Raw genomic sequence first — 26,549 nt, 5'->3', positions numbered from 1 at the left:
AAACCATCAACACACTGACCATCATCCGGGACAACAAACCATCAACACACTGACCATCATCCAGGACAACAAACCATCAACACACTGACCATCATCCGGGACAACAAACCATCAACACACTGACCATCATCTGGGACAACAAACCATCAACACACTGACCATCATCCGGGACAACAAACCATCAACACACCGACCATCATTCAGGACAACAAACCATCAACACACTGACCATCATCCGGGACAACAAACCATCAACACACTGACCATCATCCAGGACAACAAACCATCAACACACTGACCATCATCCGGGACAACAAACCATCAACACACTGACCATCATCCAGGACAACAAACCATCAACACACCGACCATCATCTGGGACAACAAACCATCAACACACTGACCATCATCCGGGACAACAAACCATCAACACACTGACCATCATCCGGGACAACAAACCATCAACACACCGACCATCATCCAGGACAACAAACCATCAACACACTGACCATCATCCGGGACAACAAACCATCAACACACTGACCATCATCCAGGACAACAAACCATCAACACACTGACCATCATCCAGGACAACAAACCATCAACACACTGACCATCATCCGGGACAACAAACCATCAACACACTGACCATCATCTGGGACAACAAACCATCAACACACCGACCATCATCTGGGACAACAAACCATCAACACACTGACCATCATCCGGGACAACAAACCATCAACACACTGACCATCATCCGGGACAACAAACCATCAACACACTGACCATCATCTGGGACAACAAACCATCAATACACTGACCATCATCTTGAGTAATCATTTCTGAGGACACAATTTTACTTACACCGCGCATGAATTTACGCTGTTCTTGAAATTTACACTGTGCACCCTGTAATGAAAGGAGAGAAGTCCTGAGGAGAGGAGCAGAGGGGAGAGTTGTAGGGGCAGTTATATTCAGAGGACAGGGGAGAAGAACAGACGCGATGGAGGGAGGAGAGGAGAGGAGCAGAGGCGTGCAGAGAATGGAGAGAAGCAGAGAGGAGAAGGAGGGAGAAGTAGTGAGAAGGGATGTAACGGAGGGAAAGGGAAGGGAGGGGAATACAGAAGGCGAAGACATGGGAGGAGAAGGGAATAAAGAAGAGAAAAGGAGAGGGAAAGAGGAAGAAAGGATGACAGGAGAGAGAAGAGATGGGGAGAGGAGTGCAGGGAGGAGAGGAGAAAGGGGAGGTGAAGCAGATAGGGAGAATGAAATTGAGCTGAGGAGGAACATAAGAAACATAAGAAATAGGAGCAGGAGTAGGCCAATCGGCCTCTCGAGCCTGCTCCACCATTTAATAAGATCATGGCTGATCTGATCCTAACCTCAAATCTAAATTCATGTCCAATTTCCTGCCCGCTCCCCGTAACCCCTAATTCCCTTTACTTCTCGGAAACTGTCTATTTCTGTTTTAAATTTATTTAATGATGTAGCTTCCACAGCTTCCTGGGGCAGCAAATTCCACAGACCTACCACCCTCTGAGTGAAGAAGTTTCTCCTCATCTCAGTTTTGAAAGAGCAGCCCCTTATTCTAAGATTATGCCCCTTAGTTCCAGTTTCACCCATCCTTGGGAACATCCTTACCGCATCCACCCGATCAAGCCCCTTCACAATCTTATATGTTTCAATAAGATCGCCTCTCATTCTTCTGAACTCCAATGAGTAGAGTCCCAATCTACTCAACCTCTCCTCATATGTCCACCCCCTCATCCCCGGGATTAACCGAGTGAACCTTCTTTGTACTGCCTCGAGAGCAAGTGTGTCTTTTCTTAAGTATGGACACCAAAACTGTATGCAGTATTCCAGGTGCGGTCTCACCAATACCTTATATAACTGCAGCAATACCTCCCTGTTTTTATATTCTATCCCCCGAGCAATAAAACCCAATATTCCGTTGGCCTTCTTGATCACCTGCTGCACCTGCATACTAACTTTTTGATTTTCTTGCACTAGGACCCCCAGATCCCTTTGTACTACAGTACTTTCCAGTTTCTCACCTTTAAGATAATAACTTGCTCTCCGATTTTTCCTGCCAAAGTGCATAACCTCACATTTTCCAATATTGTATTGCATCTGCCAAATCTCCGCCCACTCACCCAGCCTGTCAATATCCCCTTGTAGGATTTTTATGTCCTCCTCACTCTCTACTTTCCCTCCCATCTTTGTATCATCTGTAAACTTTGATATGTTACACTCGGCCCCTCCTCCAAATCATTAATATAGATTGTAAAGAGTTGGGGACCCAGCACCGACCCCTGCGGAACACCACTGGCCACTGGTTGCCAGTCCGAGAATGAACCATTTATCCCAACTCTCTGCTTCCTGTTAGATAACCAATCCTCCACCCATGCCAGAATATTACCCCCAATCCAGTGATTCTTTATCTTGAGCAATAATCTTTTATGTGGCACCTTGTCGAATGCCTTCTGGAAGTCCAAATACACTACGTCCACTGGTTCCCCTTTATCCACCCTGTACGTTATATCCTCAAAGAACTCAAGCAAATTTGTCAGACATGACTTCCCCTTCGTAAAGCCATGCTGACTTTGTCCTATTAAATTATGTTTATCCAAATGTTCCGCTACTGTCTCCTTAATAATAGACTCTAAAATTTTACCCACCACAGATGTTAGGCTAACTGGTCTATAATTTCCAGCCTTCAGCCTTCCCCCTGAGGGAAGGGGAATGGAGGGTCACGGAAGGGAGGAGAGGGAGGATAGGAGAGATTGTAAATGGGCTGCGAAAGGAGAATAAGTTGGTGAGTAGAGTCCATGATAGAGCAGATTGTGCATGAGGTGTGAAAGGAGATTAAATGGGTGGGTTAGAATCTATGATAGGGTAGAGTATACAAGGTTGACAGGTGAATGGCCTTTTCTTGTGATCTTGCCTAAGATCAAGAGCTGCCAAAGTGGCACATTGTGACTATGGCCTCTCTCCTGCCTCTCCACTGTGCGATCCATTCCCACTCCAACACCCTACATCTTACCTTTGTGCTTCTCATCTTAGCAAGAGGTTAAAGTAGCTGCATTATTTTCCGAGTGTACTTACTGGACGGTGTTGCACATGTAGGCGTGGAAAGCTGTGGGGGGCCCCATCCTTTCATATTATAGGCAGTTACCCGGACAAAATAAGGAAGCCCCTAAAACAAGGACAAGAAAGACTGGACTTTGTAAAGTTATTTTTTAAATTGTCAGCTTTAGTATTTAACATCTGCACCAACATTGCACAGATCACAACTATCAACTGGACCGACATTTTAAAAACATTTTTTGTGGTGAATTTTGTGTTTGCCAACATGAAGGATGTTAGTGCTCGAGATTGGAGCATTTTCCATTTCAGGTATCCAGTGTTACATCAAATGTGGAGTCAGGTACAGCACGGGTTAGATACAGAGTAAAGCTCCCTCCACACTGTCCCATCAAACACTCCCAGGGCAGGTACAGCACGGGTTAGATACAAAGTAAAGCTCCCTCTACACTGTCCCATCAAACACTCCCAGGGCAGGTACAGGGTTAGATACAGAGTAAAGCTCCCTCTACACTGTCCCATCGAACACTCCCAGTTCCCGTGATCATCACTGAAGCAACATTCATGATGATCGAATCAACATGTATTCTTTCCATGTCAGCATGCAGGTGTTCCTGTTTTGGGATCTATGATAATGTTGGATGATCTATTGTATCTTTCCAGGGCAATATTTCATCACAACAGACGAAGCCTACAAGTCCACACGTTCTTTTTCAATTGTATAATTTGTCATCTCTCATGCCAGTAGATGATGACAGATAAATGACTGGGCGATCCTCCCCATGGTCATTTACTGGGCTCAGTAAAGCACCAGTCCATCTGAAAGTGATGACCAATACAGCTGCCAGTAACTAGCATGTCCAATATCTCTCTTGAATTGGTTTTCTTTGTTTGTGTCTGTATCTTTGTTTAGAAATTAATTAAGGCAAAAAAATGTATTGGGGGTTAGGACAGAGCATTTGAAATGTTAATCTATGCACAGCAACAGATTGCGAAATGGACAAATATAATCTCCCTGATTGCTGAACCAGGAAGGTAATGTTTGGAGAAATGCAGTGATATCCAGACATTAGCACCTTATCTTAAAAGGTGCAGAGTCTGCTCTTATCCCATTCCGAACGCCCAAGGCATAGATCGGAGCTGAGATTGCTCAACTTTAATTCTGCCTCGAGTTCGAAACTCAGGGGGTGAACTCGAAATTCACCCCCATTCACATACAACACTGCATCATGAAAGTCTCTGAAAGATTCTTTCATCTAAAAGCTTTGGTGATTCTACAGCTAGTTAACACGTATGCTCTACAAGGGGTAGTTTAACCTCTTGTGAACTGATTCTATTCTTGTTCTTAAATATTGCGCTCTCAGTATTTTGCTGTGTCTCTGTGCTTCTGATGAGCAGGAGAGTGGAATTAGTCTAAGTGGTTCATGTGGAGAAAAACCAGGGCACTGACTTTACCAGGAAATGGTATATTTTTGTGCTGTGATATTCAAAGTCTTTATTTATGTGTATTATTCAACATGCAAATAATTCTGACTATTAGTTTTAGCCTGTACACATTGGCTTTATAGTGTGATAATTTCCACCTTTTGAGAGACAAGAGAACATGGTGGGCATCCCATATAATCTCCAATGGTCAATATCAGAATTACTTATGGGAACTGTACCACACAGAATTACTTATGGGAACTGTAAACACAAATCAGAGGTAACGGGAGAGAGATTCAACTGTAACAGTCTGGTCAGAAAAGTCAAATGGATTCTACCTCTCAAGGAGCTGCTAATAATTTCTTGTAACTCACCAATCTGTTCACCACATCATTGGACAAGTCTGTCCTAACTCAGATTATCTGCTCCCATGGAGCTTGTTTTTGTGAATGCTTCTTGGGAATGCTTCTATTCTATGCTACCCTGATGTTTACCCAGCGCATAATAGATGTTAATAGCCATAAACCACCAAGGTTTATCCTGATTGAAAGATGCATCCAGGCAGTGAGCCCGTTAGCATTGAGGTTGAAACCATAACAGGGAAACTAATAGTGACATTACATGAGGCCGTTAATTATCCATGAAACTGGTGCTAGGTTTGATCTCTTACGCACTGTCTTTAATCAATGATTCACCGCATTGTGGTACATGAGCAGTCCGTGTGGTATATGAGCAGTCCGAGTGGTACATGAGCAGTCCGTGTGGTACATGAGCGGTCCGTGTGGTATATGAGCAGTCCGTGTGGTATATGAGCAGTCCGTGTGGTACATGAGTGGTCCGTGTGGTATATGAGCAGTCCGTGTGGTATATGAGCGGTCCGAGTGGTATATGAGCGGTCCGTGTGGTATATGAGCGGTCCGTGTGGTATATGAGCGGTCCGAGTGGTACATGAGCAGTCCGTGTGGTATATGAGCAGTCCGTGTGGTACATGAGCAGTCCGTGTGGTATATGAGCGGTCCGTGTGGTATATGAGCGGTCCGTGTGGTATATGAGCGGTCCGAGTGGTATATGAGCGGTCCGTGTGGTATATGAGCAGTCCGAGTGGTATATGAGCAGTCCGTGTGGTATATGAGCGGTCCGAGTGGTATATGAGCGGTCCGTGTGGTATATGAGCGGTCCGTGTGGTATATGAGCGGTCCGTGTGGTATATGAGAAGTCCGAGTGGTATATGAGCGGTCCGTGTGGTATATGAGCGGTCCGTGTGGTATATGAGCGGTCCGTGTGGTATATGAGCGGTCCGAGTGGTATATGAGCGGTCCGTGTGGTATATGAGCGGTCCGTGTGGTATATGAGCAGTCCGAGTGGTATATGAGCGGTCCGTGTGGTATATGAGCGGTCCGTGTGGTATATGAGCGGTCCGTGTGGTATATGAGCAGTCCGTGTGGTATATGAGCGGTCCGTGTGGTATATGAGAAGTCCGAGTGGTATATGAGCAGTCCGTGTGGTATATGAGCAGTCCGTGTGGTATATGAGCGGTCCGTGTGGTATATTAGCGGTCCGTGTGGTATATGAGCGGTCCGAGTGGTATATGAGCAGTCCGTGTGGTATATGAGCAGTCCGTGTGGTATATGAGAGGTCCGTGTGGTATATGAGCGGTCCGTGTGGTATATGAGCGGTCCGTGTGGTATATGAGCAGTCCGTGTGGTATATGAGCAGTCCGTGTGGTATATGAGCGGTCCGAGTGGTATATGAGCAGTCCGTGTGGTATATGAGTGGTCCGAGTGGTATATGAGCAGTCCGTGTGGTATATGAGCAGTCCGTGTGGTATATGAGCGGTCCGAGTGGTATATGAGCAGTCCGTGTGGTATATGAGCAGTCCGAGTGGTATATGAGCAGTCCGTGTGGTACTCACTGTGACGAGGCCTGTGATTGTGTAATGTAGAGTTTCCATTTCATCCAATGAGGCGTCTCCAGTTATTGGACTGAAGTTATGAGAATTGCTCCATTCAACTGCAAGATAACAGAAAGAATAAACACTGAAAAGCAGAAACAATACTTTGAAAGTGCAGCCTTTGAAAAATGTGTTGTGCAGAGTTATTTTTCCTCGGGGAGAGGAAACAGGAAAAGTTCAGAAGAGTCATATCTCAAAGATACTCCGTATAGATTGGGGGGAAATTCTCCTTTAGTGTTTAATCATCTCAGTTGCAGATGTTTGCAGACTTCCACACAACTGGATTAATTACAACACCAAAAAAACTATTGCTGCAACACACAGCTGAAGGACCTGCTAGCTCGACGAGGCTCTGATGTACGGCTGGGATGGTCCAGCTCCAGGCTCTCTGCTCTTCACATTATTAAGAAATGCTTTAGAGGAAGCTGCATCCTGTGCTCCTTAAGGCCAGTGAGGAGATTGATAACATTCAATTGTGTCTGGACCAATTTAGTAAAGGAGATAAGAAGGAGCAGATAAAAATTGATACAGAGAAATGTCAGGTGCAGGAAGAATGAAATGTGTACACAAAGATTGGGACTACTTGGAAAGGATAGTTATTGACTGACTGAACACAACCCAATGTGAAAGTGGCATCATTAAGAATTTGATTTTCGATTGAGACAGTTTATTCTCACCACTGAGTGGACCTTGGGCAAGGACAGGGTCAGACTTGGCTGCAGTGTCTTTATTATATTTTTGGGTCGTTTCTACTCTTATCACAGATGGGTGTAGCTAGGCTCAGTGGGAGCACTCTCTTGTCTCAAGATAATGGGTTTAATCCTCAATCTGGTTGGCGAATATATCATCTGAACTGACACGTCAGGTGAATGCTCTGGATGTACGGTCTTTCGGATGAGATACGAAGCTGAGGCCCGATCTGGCTGTTCAGGAAAAGATCCTGTGGCATTATTCAAAGAAGAGCGAGGAATTCTCCCAGTGTCCTGGCCAATATTTATCACACAGCCAAAGCAGATTAAATGGGAATTAATTTCATATACTGGTTGTGGGATCTTGTGCACAACTTGGCTCCGGCATTAGTCTTCATAGTAAAAGTGACCACGCTCCAAAAGTTATTCATTGGCTGTGCAGCACTTTGAGACATCCTGAAGACATGAAGGAAACTACTTAGATGCAAGTTATTCTTTCTTTACAGCTTTAAACTGTGCCTAACTCATGCTGTACCTGCCCCGGGAGTGTTTGATGGGACAGTGTAGAGGGAGCTTTACTCTGTATCTAACCCATGCTGTACCTGCCCTGGGAGTGTTTGATGGGACAGTGTAGAGGGAGCTTTCCTCTGTATCTAACCCTGTACCTGCCCTGGGAGTGTTTGATGGGACAGTGTAGAGGGAGCTTTACTCTGTATCTAATCTGTGTTGTACCTGCCCTGGGAGTGTTTGACAGGACAGTGTAGAGGGAGCTTTACTCTGTATCTGACCTGTGCTGTACCTGCCCTGGGAGTGTTTGATGGGACAGTGTAGAGGGAGCTTTACTCTGAATCTAACCCGTGCTGTACCTGCCCTGGGAGTGTTTGATGGGACAGTGTAGAGGGAGCTTTACTCTGTATCTAATCTGTGCTGTACCTGCCCTGGGAGTGTTTGATGGGACAGTGTAGAGGGAGCTTTACTCTGTATCTAACCCGTGCTGTACCTAACCCGATGAGAACAAAATTCACAAAAACTGAAGAAAAAGAATGTTATGGTTGAATTTAATGATATATTAGAATGTTCCCCAATGGTCTCCTGTACATGAACAGATTGGAGACTGAAATGGACAAAGATTTTGTTATATTTGCAAGAGTTTAGCACAATGTCCTTTAACCCAAGGACCCGAGTTTCGATCAAGGCTGTAGAAATGGGATGAATGATCCTATCTGTAAATGTCCTGAGTGAGATGAATTTGGTCAGCTCAATCCTGCCTCCAGTCAGTGCCACTGAGAGAAGCCATAAAGGTGTGTAATGTGGGAACTCAAAGTCTCACACTGGGTTCAGTAAAGGGGTTTATTATTGAGACAGGGCAACCATTCATAAAGCTTCAATCATTGAACCACACCCCAGTTAAAATGCACAGTTCCTCACCTTTGTACTTTGTGACGACGGCAGAATTGACACTGAGAGGTTCTTGGAAGGTCACCTGCAATGAGGTACTGCTGGCAACAGACAACTGCACATGGGTTGGTGCTTCTGGGGCTCCTGTGAATCCAGGACAAGAACAACTGGTCAGAAATTAAACTTCAAACATGAGTTACCACTGACTCTGTGGAAGGTGCATCAGATGTGATGCTGTGGTCAGATACATTGAATAGCTCCACTGCATCAATCAGGGGCATGTTATAGAGTAGTATGTAGCTGGTTTGAGCCTAATGATAAGCTCCTGATGTCAGGCAAACCCATCAAGAGGAAGCACAAAGCAGTGGCCAAGAATTCTCCCTGCCCCGAATGAAAGGCAAGGAACAAAAATGAGAGGAAAATTCATGTTTCTGAGAAAATCTACCGGCTTGAGAAAGGGATAATGGGAAACAGCCTTGGAGTGGGGCTACTCAGATACCGATTCAAGGGGAACTTCTAAACCCTACATTATACCTATTACATTACAAGTCAATAAATGGAAAAATAAGGCCATCTGAAGTTGAATTGCTCTATTCTGTTGGGCATTCCATATTGACAGATGCGCAGACCAGCACATAGGAACAGGAGTAGGCCATTCAGCCCCTCATGCCTGCTCCACCATTTGATAAGATTATGGTTGATCTGTGATCTAGCTCCATATACCTGCCTTTGGCCCATATCCCCCAATACCTTTGGTTGCCAAAAAGCTATCTATCTCACATTTAAATTTAGCAATTGAGCTCGTATCAATTGCCGTTTGCGGAAGAGAGTTCCAAACTTCTACCACCCTTTGAGTGTAGAAATGTTTTCTAATCTCACTCCTGAAAGGTCTGGCTCTAATTTTTAGACTGTGCCCCCTACTCCTAGAATCCCCAACCAGCGGAAATAGTTTCTCTCTATCCACCCTATCCGTTCCCCTTAATATCTTATAAACTTCAATCAGATCACCCCTTAATCTTCGAAACTCTAGAGAATACAACCCCAATTTGTGTAATCTCTCCTCGTAACTTAACCCTTGAAGTCCGGGTATCATTCTAGTAAACCTACGCTGCACTCCCTCCAAGGCCAATATGTCCTTCCGAAGGTGCGGTGCCCAGAACTGCTCACAGTACTCCAGGTGCGGTCTAACCAGGGTTTTGTATAGCTGCAGCATAACTTCTGCCCCCTTGTACTCCAGTCCTCTAGATATAAAGGCCAGCATTCCATTAGCCTTATTGATTATTTTCTGCACCTGTTCATGACACTTCAATGATCTATGAACCTGAACCCCCAAGTCCCTTTGGACATCCACTGTTTTTAACTTTTTACCATTTAGAAAGTACCCTGTTCTATCCTTTTTTTGATCCAAAGTGAATGACCTCACATTTGTCTACATTGAATTCCATTTGCCACAGTTTTGCCCATTCACCTAATCTATTAATATGCCTTTGTAATTTTATGTTTTCATCTACACTGCTTACAATGCCACCAATCTTTGTGTCATCCGCAAACTTAGATATGAGACTTTCTATGCCTTCATCTAAGTCGTTAATAAATATTGTGAATAATTGAGGCCCCAAGACAGATCCCTGCGGGACTCCACTAGTCACATCCTGCCAATGTGAGTACCTAACCATTATCCCTACTCTCTGTCGCCTTTCGCTCAGCCAATTTCCTAACCAAGTCCGTACTTTTCCCTCGATTCCATGGGCTTCTATCTCAGCTAACAGTCTCTTATGTGGGACCTTATCAAATGCCTTCTGGAAGTCCATATAAATAACATCCATTGACATTCCCCTGTCCACTACTTTAGTCACCTCTTCAAAAAATTCAATCAGGTTTGTCAGGCACGACCTACCTTTCACAAATCCATGCTGGCTCTCTCTGATTAACTGAAAATTCTCGAGGTGTTCAGTCACCCTATCCTTAATTATGGACTCCAGCATTTTCCCCACAACAGATGTTAGGCTAACTGGTCTATTATTCCCTGGTTTCCCTCTCTCTCCTTTCTTAAAAAGCGGAGTGACATGTGCAATTTTCCAATCTAGAGGGACAGTTCCTGAATCTAGAGAACTTTGAAAGATTATAGTTAGGGCATCCGCAATGTGCTCACCTACTTCCTTTAAAACCCTGGGATGGAAACCATCTGGTCCTGGGGATTTGTCACTCTTTAGTGCTATTATTTTCTTCATTACTGTTGATTTATTTATGTTAATTTTATCGAGTCCCTGTCCCCGATTCAATATTAGTTTTCTTGGGATTTCCGGCATGCTATCCTCTTTTTCTACTGTAAATACTGACGCAAAGTAATTATTCAACATGTCCGCCATTTCCCCATTGTCAATGACAATATCCCCACTTTCAGCTTTTAAGGGGCCAACACTGCTCCTGACCACCCTCTTTTTCCTAATATAACTATAAAAGTTCTTCATATTGGTTTTGATATCCCTTGCAAGTTTCTTTTCATACTCTCTTTTTGTAGTTCTTACTATCTGTTTTGTGACCCTTTGTTGATCCGTGATATCCCACAGCCAGTTCTGATGAAACATTAACTCTGTTTCTTTCTCCACAGATGTTGCCTGACTTGCTGAACTTCTCCAGTATTTTCTGTTTTTATTTTAGGTAGAAACTATGAATCCTTGGGCTTTAAGGAATCCGACCATTGTGTGTAGTAATTCTGAGATACACTGTTACAGCAAGTCATTTCATCTGTGTTTTGCTTTCTCCATCTGTGTATAGCTGATTGGTTAATGCTTCTGAAACCCTCAACTTGAGTGACCCTGAAGCAGAAATGTTAAGGGCACTCGTCACCTTTCCAGCCAATGGCAGAGCAGTGCCTGTGGTGGAAGTGGCCGTAGGTTGAGTTTAAGCATGTGGGAAAACTCAGTGACAACTTCCTTGGTAACATGAAGGCTGCTCAGGGATTGCTCCTCTGTCGATATATTCTGGTGAGTGGATATTGGCAAGTTGGTGATGGTGTGTGCCTCCATTACTCTGTCTTCTTACAAAACACATAACATACAGGGGGATTCGCAAAAGGAAAGCCAGGTGCCATGTGTGAAATTGGGGTGGTAGGGGGGCAGGGGAGAGTAAGTCCACAGCAAATGACACAGAAGCAGATGGAAGAACAGTTGGCAACAGAGAAAAAATTCACCAAAATCGAGTCAGAAATAAGGTTTGTGAAAATCCTACAATATCGCTGCTGGGCCCTATAAATTCACTTCCATTGTTTCAGTATCCCAGCCTTCATCTCCGCACCTCGCCCCCAGTCTCCCTCTGCCCCCCATCTCCCTCTCCCCCCCAGTGTCCCTCACCCCCGCCTACAGTCTCCCTCTCCCCACCCCCGCCCCAGTCTCTCTCCCCCTCCAGACTCCCTCTCCTCTCTCCCCAACCCCCAGTCTCCCTCACCCCCCCAGTCTCCCTCACACCCCCAGTCTCCCTCTCCCCCCCAGTGTCCCTCACACCCCCTACAGTCTCCCTCTCCCCACCCCCGCCCCAGTCTCTCTCCCCCCCCCAGACTCCCTCTCCTCTCTCCCCAACCCCCAGTCTCCCTCTCCCCCACCACCCCCCAGCCCCCAGTCTCCCTCTCCCCCACCATCCCCCCAGCCCCCAGACTCTCTCCCCCCCTAGTCTCCCTCTCCCCTCCCTGCCTCCCACTCCCCCCCCACCCTCCAGCCCTCAGTCTCCCTCTTTTATACAGACAGGAACTGGACTGGGCACAAACGAAGTAGAAACTGTGGAAAATATGAGGTCTGATTTGCATGGAGCATCGACAATTGGATAGGCACTTCCTCTCCCCACAGATATGACGTGGATAATGGACTGGGTGCTAAATTGGGCAGAGTTGGAGCAGAACAAAGCTCCTGCCCAACTTCCACCCCCCTCTGTCCAATTTACACTGCTGCATTGGGAGCAGAAAATCCAGGTTCCTGCTTCTCCACAGTAAATAAATGAGATTGAGAATACAGCAGGCACAAAATCAGTCAGCACGTGATACCCTGCCATGTTACCCCCCAAGGTTATCGCTCAATATTACCTCCCCGTATTACCCCATCATGTTACCCCACCATATTACCCCCCCCAAGTAACCCCACAATATTACCCCCCATATTATCCCACCATATTACCCCCCCCCCCCCAATGAACTTGGAAATATATCGTCGTTCCTACATTGTCGCTGGGTCAAAATCCTGGAACTCCCTTCCTAACAGCACTGTGGGAGAACCTTCACCACACGGACTGCAGCGGTTCAAGAAGGCGGCTCACCACCACCTTCTCAAGGGCAATTAGGGATGGGCAATAAATGCCGGCCTCGCCAGCGACGCCCACATCCCATGAACGAATAAAAGAAAATGTTACCCACATGGCGATAACGGAGACCTGGCTCAAAAAAGGGCAGGATTGAGCACTAAATATTCCTGGATACAAGGTGTTCAGGAAAGATAGGGAAGGAAAGAAAGGAGGGGGGTGGCAGTATTGATTAAGGAGAATATTGCAGTGCTGGAGAGAGAGGATGTCCTGGAGGGGTCAAGGTCAGAATCTATTTGGTTAGAGTTACGAAACAATAGAGGTGCCATTACACTACTGGGTGTATTCTATAGGCCATCAACTATGGAAAGAATATAACCATAAGACCATAAGAGATAGGAGCAGGAGTAGGCCATTCGGCCCCTCGAGCCTGCTCCGCCATTTAATGAGATCATGACTGATCTGATTTTTTACCTCAACTCCACTTTCCCGCCTTTTCCCCATATCCTTTGACTTCCTTGCTGATCAAAAATTTGTCTAACTCAGCCTTGAATGTATTCAATGACTCAGCCTCCACAGCTTTTTGGAGTAAAGAATTCCAAAGATTCACGACTCTCTGGGAGAAGAAATTCTTCCTCATTTCCGTCTTAAACGGGCGACCCCTTATTCTGAGACTATGCCCCCTAATTTTAGATTCCCCCATGAGGGGTAACATCCTCTCAGTTTCCATGTTGTAAACTTCTATGATTTTATTTACATGGGTAAGATGGGTATAGAGGGATATGGGCCAAGTGCAGGCAATTGGGACTAGCTTAGTGGTATAAACTGGGCGACATGGACATGTTGGGCCGAAGGGCCTGTTTCCATGTTGTAAACTTCTATGATTCTATGATTCTATGATTCTATCTACCTATCGAGTCCCCTCAGATATAGAGGAGTAAATTTGTAGGGAAATTACAGCGAGGTACAAAAGCCATAGAGCAGTGATAACTGGGGACTTCAACTAACAGGTTGCAGGGGCAATCTGTAAACACCATGTATTGTTCTGTGATGTATAAATGCGTAGACTTCAAGGAGCTCCTGAACATTTACCTGACGAAGGAGGAAGCCTCCGAAAGCTTGTGAATTTAAAATAAAATTGCTGGACTATAACTTGGTGTTGTAAAATTGTTTACAATTATCCTAATATAGACTGGGATAACAATAATAATATAAGGGGCAAAGAGGGGGAGGAATTTTTGAAATGTATTCAGGATAATTTTCTTGACCAGTACGTTTCTGGCCCAATGAGGAAGGAGGCATTGCTGGACTTGGTTCTCGGAAATGGGGCGGGCCAAGTGTCAGTGGGGGAACAATTAGGGAACAGCAATCATATCATAAGGTTTAGAATAGCTATGGAAAAGGACATGGACCACTCCAAAGTAAAAATACTCAATTGGAGGAGGGCCAATTTCAGTGGGATGAGAACTGATCTGGCCCAAGTAAATTGGAATCAAAGATTGGCAGGCAGAACTGTAATTGAACAGTGGGCGGCCTTTAAAGAGGAGATGGTTCAGGTACAGTCTAGGCCCATTCCCACGAGGGGGAAAGGTAGGGCAACTAAAGCCAGAGCTCCCTGGATGACAAAAGAGACAGAGAATAAGATGAAGCGGAAAAAAGGGGCGTATGACAGATGTCAGGTTGATAACACAAGTGAGAACCAGGCAGAATATAGAAAGTTCAGAGGGGAAATGAAAAAGGAAATAAGAGGGGCAAAGAGAGAGTATGAGAATAGACTGGTGGCCAACATAAAAGGGAATCCAAAAGTCTTCTATCGGCATGTAAACAGTAAACGGGTAGTAAGAGGAGGGGTGGGGCCGATTAGCGGCCAAAAAGGAGATCTACTCATGGAGGCAGAGGACATGGCCGAGGTACTAAATTAATACTTTGCATCTGTCTTTATCAAGGAAGACGATGCTGCCAGAGTCTCAGTAAAGAAAGATATAGTTGAGATATTGGATGGGCTAAAAATTGATAATGAAGAGGTACTAGAAAGGCTAGCTGTACTTAAAGTCGATAACTCACCCAGTCCGGATGGGATGCATCTCAGGTGGCTGAGGGAAGTAAGGGGGGAAATTGCGGAGGTCCTGGCCATTGCGGAGGTACTGAGCACCTCCCAAACCCGCGACCTCTACCACCTAGAAGGACAAGAGCAGCAGGCACATGGGAACAACACCACCTGCACGTTCCCCTCCAAGTCACACACCATCCCGACTTGGAAATATATCGCCGTTCCTTCATCATCGCTGGGTGAAAATCCTAGAACTCCCTACCTAACAGCACTGTGGGAGAACCTTCACCATATGGACTGCAGCGGTTCAAGAAGGCGGCTCACCACCACCTTCTCAAGCGCATTTAGGGATGGGCAATAAATGCCGGCCTCGCCAGCGACACCCACATCCCATGAACGAAAAAAAAATCTTCCAGACATCCGTAGATACGGGAGTGATGCCAGAGGACTGGAGAATTGCAAAAGTTACACCTTTGTTCAAAAATGGGTGTAAGGATAAACCCAGGAACTGCAGGCCAGTCAGTTTAACCTCGGTGGTGGGGAAACCTTTAGAAACGATAATCCAGGACAGAATTAACAGTCACTTGGACAAGTGTGAATTGATTAAGGAAAGCCAGCACGGATTTGTTAAAGACAAATCGTGTTTAACTAACTTGATAGAGTTTTTTGATGAGGTAACAGGGAGGGTAGATGAGGGCAATGCAGTTGATGTGGTGCATATGGACTTTCAAAAGATGTTTGATAAAGTAACGCATGGTAGGCTTGTCATCAAGATTGTGGCCCATGGAACAAAAGGGGCAGTAGCTAAGGGACAGGAAACAGAGAGTAGTGGTGAACGGTTCTTTTTCGGACTGGAGGGAGGTGTACAGTGGTGTTCCCCAGGGGTCGGTGCTGGGACCACTGCTTTTCTGGATATATATTAATGACTTGGACTTAGGTGTACATGGCACAAATTTACAGATGACACAAAACTTGGAAGGGTAGTGAACAGTGAGGAGGATAGTGATAGACTTCATGAGGATATAGACAGGCTGGTGGAATGGGCGGACATGTGGCAGATGAAATTTAACGCAGAAAAATCCGAAGTGATACATTTCGGTAGGAAGGACGAGGAGAGGCAATATAAACTAGAGGGCACAACTCTAAAAGGGGCACAGGAACAGAGAGATCTGGGGGTATATGTGCACAAATCGTTGAAGGTGGCAGGGCAGGTTGAGAAAGCGGTTAAAAAAGCATACGGGATCCTGAGCTTTATAAATAGAGGCACAGAGTACAAAAGTAAGGAAGTCATGATGAATCTTTATAAAACACTGGTTCGACCACAACTGGAGTATTGTGTCCAGTTCTGGGCACCGCACTTTAGGAAAGATGTGAAGGTCTTAGAGAGGGTGTAGAGGAGATTTACTGGAATGATTCCAGGGATGAGGGATTTTAGTTACGTGGATAGACTGGAGAAGCTGGGATTGTTCTCCTTGGAACAGACAAGGTTGTGAGGAGATTTGATAGAGGTATTTAAAATCATGAAGGGTCCAGACAGAGTAGATAGAGAGAAACTGTTCCCATTGGCAGAAGGGTCAAGAACCAGAGGACACAGATTTAAGGTGATTGATAGAAGAACCAAAGGTGACATGAGGAAAAACTTTTTTACACAGCGAGTGGTTAGGATCTGGAATGCACTGCCCGAGGGGGTGGTGGAGGCAGATTCAATCATAGCTTTGAAAAGGGAACTGGATAAGTACTTGAAAGGAAATAATTTGCAGGGCTACGGGCAAAGGGCCGCAGAGTAGGACTAGCTGGGTTGCTCGTGCATAGAGCCGGCGTGGACTCGATGGGCCAAATGGCCTCCTTCCGTGCTGTAACCTTTCTATGATTCTATATTACCCCACCATGTTACCCCCCCATGTTACCCCCCCATGTTATACCATCATATTATCCCCCCACATTACCCCCCCCCATGTTACCCCATCATATTACCCCCCCATGTTACCCCATCATATTACCCCCCCATGTTACCCCCCCACCATATTACCCCATCATATTATCCCCCCACATTACCCCCCCCCATGTTACCCCATCATATTACCCCCCCATGTTACCCCATCATATTACCCCCCCATGTTACCCCATCATGTTACCCTCCCATGTTACCCCATCATATTATCCCCCCACATTACCCCCCCCCATGTTACCCCATCATATTACCCCCCCATGTTACCCCATCATATTATCCCCCCACATTACCCCCCCATGTTACCCCATCATATTATCCCCCCACATTACCCCCCCATGTTACCCCATCATATTATCCCCCCACATTACCCCCCCATGTTACCCCATCATATTATCCCCCCACATTACCCCCCACCATATTACCCCACCTTGTGCCGAGGATTGCCAACTCTGGTTGGAGGCCTTCCTGGAAGTTTGATCACAAGACATTCTGGTCAAATATTTACCCCGTTCCCTTTGAAATGAAGTTTTAGTCTTTACCTCAATAGTCAGATGTGGTGAAGGATCCCATGGTCTAATAGCCCTCCATTCTTCCCCCTTGTTTCTCCCAGCGAGAATCCTTGGTCTCTGATCCAAAAATTCCCCATTCACCCACCAGTTGAAATAATCTTTCACTATTTACCCACAGTAAAGTGCCCAGGTTTGACTCTCCCCTTTACTCACTGCTCCTCTCCCAGTACTGCTCCCACTCGCTGCTGCTGCTCAAGGCTCCGCAGGAAATGCTGGTCCCAACACCCACCCCCAATCCCAACTCCCACCACCACTTGAGCCTCAATCCCCCTACCTCCCAACCCCTGATCCCCCCCCGACCTCCCTTCCATTACTCCCCAGTCTCCATCTCCTCCCTGAGCCTCCATTCCCAGTCTCTCTCTCCTCCCTGAGCCTCCATTCCTCAGTCTCCCTACCCCCAGCCCCCATTTCTCCAGTCTCTCTCTCTCTCAAGCCCCATTCCCCAGTCTCTCTCTCCCCCGAGCCTCCACTTCCCAGACTCCCTTCTGCTCCTGAGCCCCCATTCCCCAGTCTGTCTCCCCCGAGCCCCCATTCCCCAGTCTGTCTCGCCTGAGCCCCCATTCCCCAGTCTGTCTCCCCCGAGCCCCCATTCCCCAGTCTGTCTCCCCCGAGCCCCCATTCCCCAGTCTGTCTCCCCCGAGCCCCCATTCCCCAGTCTGTCTCCCCCGAGCCCCCATTCCCCAGCCTCTCTCTCTCCCCCCGAGCCCCCATTCCCCAGCCTCTCTCTCTCCCCCGGAGCCCTATTCCCCAGTCTCTCCCTCACCCCCAAACCCCACTCCCTAGTCTCTCTCTCTCTCCCCCGCAAGCCCCACTCCTCCCCGAAGACTGACTCCCTCCTCACCGGCCAGTCCCTTCTCCCTTCTGGTAACGAGCTCCATGGAAAAGGCGGGAAATGATTCTGTTTAAAATGAATGCAGTTTATTATCATTGTGACTCCCAACACCAGGCTCACAGTTGGGAATTAACGGCAGCACCTCACACAGTGTCTGTTGTTCGTGTGGGTTCACTGCGGAGGGAAACCTGGATGGTTGATCTCCCTGGAGGCAGCGCTCTGGGGTAGAATCACCGATAGTGGGAAACTCCTGGTCATTCCGGGAGGGTTGGGAATCCAACATACGCCTCAAAATAAATGTGAGGCCTTCGCTATAAAAGTCCCATCTGTGATGAATATTTTACTGCAGCTCGAATCTCAGCCGTTGAGTTGCAGTATTTGTGTTGCTAAGCAACAGTTGCAAGCCTCAAAATGGTGGCCGAGCTGTTCCTATTTATCTTCCTGAAGGATATCCCACACAGATACGACCACTTTACTTCCATTTGCCAATAACTTTACCAAATCACTGATAGATTGCGTGTGGCTCTGCTGTGTGGTCAGCCAGCCTCAAATCATGATGTGGAGATGCCGGTGATGTGGAGATGCCGGTGATGGACTGGGGTGGACAAATGATAGGACTCTTACAACACCAGGTTATAGTCCAACAGTTTTATTTGAAAATCACAAGCTTTCGGAGGCTTTCTCCTTCGTCAGGTGAGTGTGGGATTCCATTTGTATATCCAGTGGTCCTGCATGTAATGTCTCTCTGTCTGAACACTATTCGACTCCTTTGATTGCCTTGACAACGGGCAGTTGGAAAGATTATCTGTAATCATCAGGCATTGTTCTCTGACTATATATGCGGTAACTTTCATGGAATCCCACACTCACCTGACGAAGGAGGAAGCCTCCAAAAGCTTGTGATTTTCAAATAAAACTGTTGGACTATAACCTGGTGTAAGATTCAAATCAGTTAGTGAACACAAACGAAGAGTTGAATCACAGGCCTTCTGGTCTATATGTCCCCATTACACACTTCCTGCAACAACTGAGCCATCATGGCAGCTTACAACATTCTTTTTCCTGGTTGCAGATGTTATTTTCATTTAGGATAATCTGTCACAGCCATGCACTTCCAATGAGGTCACAGATTTGACTCCCAGGAATCGTGCCAGCCCAATCTGTCTGCCGTCACTTATGTCATCTTTGTTAGGCCTCATGCAGATGAAATGCTTTGCCAAGTGGGGATCTTTCATCTCTGGAATTAAGGGTGAGATCAGCATAACTGCCCTAGTTTGCATGAACTACGCTGCCTGTTTGGTGCTGAAGGACATTCCCACAGAGATGGCTTTAGCCTAGATTGCTGTGCTGATCTGGCTGGAAGAGCTCACTGGATCTGCAGGGTGAGAAATCACAGAGCACCTGTGTAACTTGGTCCGTGATACTCACGTGCGTGTTCAAAGCCAGCTTTCATCCGCTTGAAGAGTCGGTAATGCCACTCGCAGGCTTTCAGCTGTTTCTCTTTGTCTGTGCAGTCTGTGGTTGGAGTTTCATTCACTACCTGTGTGGTTAATTCATTCACACGCTGCTCAGCCTCTCGCACCAGCGTTGTCAAATGTAAAGCTCGGCTCTCCAAACTCACAACTGAAAGGATAAGTTGACGTTAGCTGTGGAGCATTGACCCTTTGCTGAATTCTGGCAATCCACTCTCGACCCCATCTCAATACTACTTTGACGCTATAATCGTCAATCTCCTCCAATCACTCTCCAATTGGCCAAACCACCTTTGGAGAGCAATGACAGACTGCTGGACACATTCTGGACTTTGTACATATGTTGTCGCCAAATAAGGTTCACCTGCAAGGCGGGCAGATCATCAAATCTTTATTTGGGGAGGGCATTGTACATAGAAAATGGAGCATATTCCCACTTTTACCTGTACATTGTCCCATCAAACACTCCCAGGTCAGGTTCAGCACGGGTTAGATACAGAGTAAAGCTCCCTCTACACTGTCCCATCAAACACTCCCAGGGCAGGTTCAGCACGGGTTAGATACAGAGTAAAGCTCCCTCTACACTGTCCCATCAAACACTCTTAGGGCAGGTACAGCACGGATTAAATACAGAGTAAAGCTCCCTCTACATTGTCCCATCAAACACTCCCAGGGCAGGTACAGCACAGGTTAGATACAGAGTAAAGCTCCCTCTACACTGTCCCATCAAACACTCCCAGGGCAGGTACAGCTCAGGTTAGATACAGAGTAAAGCTCCCTCTACACTGTCCCATCAAACACTCCCAGGGCAGGTACAGGGTTAGATACAGAGTAAAGCTCCCTCTACACTGTCCCATCAAACACTCCCAGGGCAGGTACAGCTCAGGTTAGATACAGAGTAAAGCTCCCTCTGCTCTACCCTACAGTGTACTTTAACTCCAGATTTGGAAACCCCCTCCTGACTCTTTCGATGAGAGTAAACCCATTTTACATTCAATGCTCCCATGAACCACAGAAACCCACAACAAAGCCCAAACTGCAGATTTTTTTCCCTTTTTCTGCAGTTTTTTTCTCTTCCTCTCCAGAAAGCTCTTGCTGGATTTCCATGAGTGCCAATCCTCAGGTACCTGACCCACATGAACATTCTTTGCATGTGAGTCCAGGCTGTGAGTCTCGACAGGATATTTCACTGTGGAAGACATCACACCCAACACCAATTCTGTCCTCAAACAACACACACCCACTCACTCATATACACACCCACTCACTCATATACACACCCACTCACTCATATACACACCCACTCACTCATATACACACCCACTCACTAACATACACACCCACTCACTCATATACACACCCACTCACTCATATACACACCCACTCACTCATATACACACCCACTCACTAACATACACACCCACTCACTAACATACACACCCACTCACTCATATACACACCCACTCACTAACATACACACCCACTCACTAATATACACACCCACTCACTCATATACACACCCACTCACTAATATACACACCCACTCACTCATATACACACCCACTCACTAACATACACACCCACTCACTAACATACACACCCACTCACTCATATACACACCTACTCACTCATATACACACCCACTCACTCATATACACACCCACTCACTCATATACACACCCACTCACTAACATACACACCCACTCACTAATATACACACCCACTCACTCATATACACACCCACTCACTAACATACACACCCACTCACTAATATACACACCCACTCACTAACATACACACCCACTCACTAACATACACACCCACTCACTCATATACACACCTACTCACTCATATACACACCCACTCACTCATATACACACCCACTCACTCATATACACACCCACTCACTCATATACACACCCACTCACTCATATACACACCCACTCACTAACATACACACCCACTCACTCATATACACACCCACTCACTCATATACACACCCACTCACTAACATACACACCCACTCATATACACACCCACTCACTAATATACACACCCACTAACTCATATACACATTCTCACGTATATACACATACACATTCACTCATATACACACACTCACGAATATACACGTGCGCACTCACTCATCACTGAAAATAAGGAAATGGCAGACTTGTTGAATAATGACTTTGTGTCAGTCCTCACAGTAGAGGGAGAGGATAATATACCAGACATTCCAGGGAAACTAATAATGACTCAAGGACTGGAACTCACTGACGTTTACATAAGCAAGAAAACAGTATTAGAAAAAATTATGGCACTAAAGATTGACCAATCCCCAGGACCTGATGGTTTCCACCCCAGGGGTTTAATGGGAATGGTGAGGAAATTGCGGATGCTTTAGCCACAATCTTCCAAAGCTCTCTCCATTCAGGAATTGTCTCTTTAGGTTGGAAAATTGCAAATGTAATTCCATTATTTACGAAAGTTGAGAGAGAGAAACTAGGAAATTATAGACCAGTTAGTCTAACGTCTGTTGTGGAGAAGCTATTGGAATCTATCATTAAGGACAGAGCGACTGAGCACTTAGAGAAATTTGAGCTGATTAGAGAGAAGCAACATGGATTTGTAATGGGTAGGTCATGTCTAACATAGAACCATAGAAAAGATACAGCACAGAAGGGGGCCATTCGGCCCATCGTGTCCGCGCCGGCTCGAAGAACAACCAGGTGCCCATTCTAATCCCACCTTCCAGCACCTGGTCCGTAGCCCTGTAGCTTACAGCACTTTAGGTGCAGGTCCAGGTACTTTTTAAAAGAGTTGAGGGTCCCTGCCTCTACCACCAATTCGGGCACCGAATTCCATACACCCACCACCCTCTGGGTAAAAAAGTTTTTCCTCATGTCCCCTCTAATCCTTCGCCAATCAGCTTAAATCTATGTCCTCTAGTTCTTGAACTCCCCGCTAGGGGAAACAGGTACTTCCTGTCTACTCTATCTGGGCCCCTCATAATTTTGTACACCTCAATCAAGTCTCCCCTCACCCTCCTCTGCTCCAAGGAAAACAACCCCAGCCTATCCAATCTCTCCTCGTAGCTGCAATTTTCAAGCCCTGGCAACATTCTTGTAAATCTTCTCTGCACTCTCTCCAGAGCAATTACATCCTTCCTGTAATGTGGTGACCAGAACTGCGCACAATACTCCAGCTGTGGCCTTACCAGTGTTTTATACAGTTCCATCATTACATCCCTGCTTTTGTATTCTATACCTTGGCTAATAACGGAGAGCATTCCGTATGCCTTCTTCACAACCTTATCTACCTGTACTGCCACCTTCAGGGACCTGTGCACATGCACTCCAAGGTCTCTCACTTCCTCTACCCCTCTCAATATATTCCCATTTACTGCATATTCCCTTTTACTGTTTGCCCTCCCTAAGTGCATTACCTCACACTTTTCCGGGTTGAACTCCATTTGCCACTTTTCTGCCCACTCCACCAACCCATTGATATCTTCTTGGAGTCTACAGCTATCCTCTTCACTATCAACTACACGGACAATTTTTGTGTCGTCTGCAAATTTGTCAATCATGCCCCCCACATTCAAGTCCAAATCATTAATATATACCACAAACAGCAAGGGACCCAACACTGAGCCCTGTGACACACCACTGGAAACGGATTTCCATTCGCAAAGACATCCATCGACTTTTACCCTGTTTCCTGTTACTGAGCCAATTTTGGATCCAATTCGCCACATTTCCCTGTATCCCATGGGCTTTTATCTTTCTGACCAGTCTGCCATGTGGGACCTTGTCAAATGCCTTACTAAAATCCATGTAGACAACATCCACTGCACTACCCTCATCAATCCTCCTTGTCACTTCCTCAAAGAATTCAATCAGATTTGTAAGGCATGACCTTCCCTGAACAAATCCATGCTGACTATCCCTGATTAAACCATGCCTTTCCAAGTGACAGTTTATTCTATCTCTCAGTATTGATTCTAATAGTTTGCCCACCATCGAGGTAAGACTGACCGGCCTATAATTATTCAGCCTTTCCCTCGTACCCTTTTTTAAACAATGGTACTACGTTTGCAGTCTTCCAGTCCTCTGGTACCTCCCCTGTATCGAGTGAGGATTGGAAAATGATCCTCAGAGCATCCGCTATTTCCTCCCTGACTTCCTTCAATAGCCCAGGAAACAATCCATCCGGCCCTGGTGACTTATCAACTTTCAAGGATTCCAGTCCCTCTAGTACTTCCTCTCTCGTTATGTTTACCTTATCCAATATTTCACACCTCTCCTCTTTAACTACTACGTCCGGATCATCCCTTTCCTTTGTGAACACGGAGACAAAATATTCATTTAAAACCCTACCCACATCCTCTGCTTCTACACACAAGTTACCCTGATCATCCCTGATAGGTCCCACCTTTTCCTTCGCTATCTTCTTGTTCTTAACGTACTGATAAAACATCTTTCGGTTTTCTTTAATCTTACTAGCTAATATTTTTTCATGCCCTCTGTTTGCTTTCCTTATTTCCTTTTTTACGTCATCCCTGTACTTTCTATACTCCTCTAGGCTTTCTGCAGTATTTAGTTTTCTGTGACAGTCATAAGCTTTCTTTTTCTGCTTTATCTTGCCCCGTATATTTCTAGACAACCAGGGGGCTCTAAATTTGGCAGTGCCACCCTTTTTCTTTGAGGGGACGTGTCTGCATTGTACCCGTAGAATTTCACTTTTTACTGCCTCCCGCTGGCTTGCCACTGATTTCTCCTCAAGTAGTTGTGTCCAGTCCACTTCTGCGAAATCACCTTAGTTCTGTAAAATTTGCCTTCCCGAAATTTAAAAGGTTTACTCCTGATTTAACTCTGTCCTTTTCCATAATAATGCTAAAACTAACTGAATTGTGGTCACTATCCCCAATATGGTCACCCACTGTCACTTCACCCACTTGCCCATCTTCATTTCCCAGGACTAAATGTAGAATTGCATCCCCTCTTGTTGGGCTTGTCACGTACTGGCTGAAAAAGTTCTCCTGGACACCGATCAAGAATTTTGCCCCCTCTGAGCCCCTCACACTGTTTGAATCCCAGTTGATGTTAGGGTAGTTGAAGTCCCCGACTATTATTACAAACCTAATTGAATTTTTTGAGTAAGTAACTAAAGTAGTAGACAGGGGAATGTATATGGATGTTGTTTATATGGACTTCCAGAAGACATTTGATAAGGTTCCACATAAGAGACTGTTGCCTAAAATTAAAGCTCATGAAATTGAAGGCAAATTACTGCCCTGGTTAGGAGATTGGTTAGGCGGTGGAAGACAGAGAGTAGGGATAAGGGGTATGTACTCGAATCGAAGGATGTGACTAGTGGTGTCCCACAAGGATCTGTGCTGGGGCTTCACTATTCATTATACTTATTAATGACTTAGATAACACAATAGAGAGCCATATATTAAAGTCTGCTGATGACACAAAGATTGGTGGCATATGAAGTAGTGTAGATAGGAGCATAAAATTATAGAGACGTTGATAGATTAAGTGAGTGGGCAAAATTGTGGCAGATGGATTTCAACGCAGGTAAAAGTGAGGTCATCCATCTTGGACCAAAAAAGGATCCATCCGAGTATTTTTTAAATGGAGAAAAACTAGGAATAGTGGAGATCCAGAGAGATTTAGGAGTCCATGTACACAGATCACTAAAATGTAGTGGTCAGGTACAAAAAATAATCAAAAGGGCTAATGGAATGTTAGCCTTTATAACTAGAGGGCTAGAATATAAAGGGGGGGAAGTTTTGCTGCAGCTATACAAAGCCCTGGTTAAACCACATCTGGAGTACTGTGTACAGTTCTGGGCACCACACTTTAGAAAGGATATATTAGCCTTGAAAGGAGTGCAGCGCAGATTCACCAGAATGTCACCTGGGCTCCAAGGGTTAGATTATGAGGAGAGATTACATAAACTAGGCTTGTATTCTCTGGAATATAGAAGGTTAAGGGGTGATTTGATTGAGGTTTTTAGGATTTTGAAAGGAATTGATAGGGTAGATAGAGAGAAACTTTTCCCGCTGGTGGGGGAGTCTAGGACAAAGGGACATATCCTTAAAATCAGAGCCAGGCCGTTCAGGAGATAAGTTAGGAAACACTTCTTCACACAAAGAGTGGTAGAAATGTGGAATTCTCTCCCACAAAAAGCAGTAGATGCTCAATTAATAATTTTAAATTTGAGATTGATAGATTTTTGCTAGCCAAGGGTATTGAGAGATATGGAGCCAAGGTGGGTGGATGGAGTTAGGATACAGATCAGCCATGATCCCATTGAATGGCGGAACAGGCTCGAGGGGCTGAATGGCCTCCTCCTGTTTCTGAGTACCTATATAGACACACACTCACTCATATACACACACATTCACTAATCTCGACACACTCACTCATAAACAGACTCACACTCATTTACAGGAACACATTCACTCATATACAGAGACATTCTCACTCATATACATACATAAACAGACACACTCACTCATTTACACACACTCATTCACGCACTGATGCACACACACAATCACACCTAGATATTCACACTGACGTACATATGCAGCACAAACACAGACACTTGTATACACGCAGACAAAGAGATACCCTTTCCAGCAGGAGTTACTGGATTTCGATCAGGTGCGGGATCTTGGTAGATTTTCCCCCTCTCTAACCCAGGTGCACTGTGGCCAATTATCATCCTCGTACCACCACCCTGACTGAGAGCAACAAACTCTGCACGGAGCAAGAACTCAACCTAAGCCCTTCTAACCTGTATGACTCCATATCACAGTACC

At 45.7% G+C, this 26,549-nt stretch overlaps 1 protein-coding gene across 4 annotated transcripts in view; it reads right to left on the bottom strand.

The window, feature by feature from the left end:
* The window catches only part of ankfn1b (ankyrin repeat and fibronectin type III domain containing 1b), an 834,116-nt gene that overhangs the window by 131,710 nt on the left and 675,857 nt on the right, over nt 1-26,549 (bottom strand). For all 4 annotated transcript variants that reach the window (XM_068003637.1, XM_068003639.1, XM_068003638.1 and 1 more), the window contains 4 exons: nt 19,668-19,862; nt 8,581-8,694; nt 6,425-6,522; nt 3,109-3,199 (listed from right to left, as the gene is read on the bottom strand). In XM_068003637.1, the coding sequence (XP_067859738.1) occupies nt 3,109-3,199; nt 6,425-6,522; nt 8,581-8,694; nt 19,668-19,862 (498 nt within the window). The remainder of the gene's footprint in view (nt 1-3,108; nt 3,200-6,424; nt 6,523-8,580; nt 8,695-19,667; nt 19,863-26,549) is intronic.

This window comes from Heptranchias perlo, chromosome 22, assembly GCF_035084215.1.
Source record: "Heptranchias perlo isolate sHepPer1 chromosome 22, sHepPer1.hap1, whole genome shotgun sequence".
Lineage (NCBI taxonomy): Eukaryota > Metazoa > Chordata > Chondrichthyes > Hexanchiformes > Hexanchidae > Heptranchias > Heptranchias perlo.
This window is presented reverse-complemented; position numbering and strand designations above follow the sequence as displayed.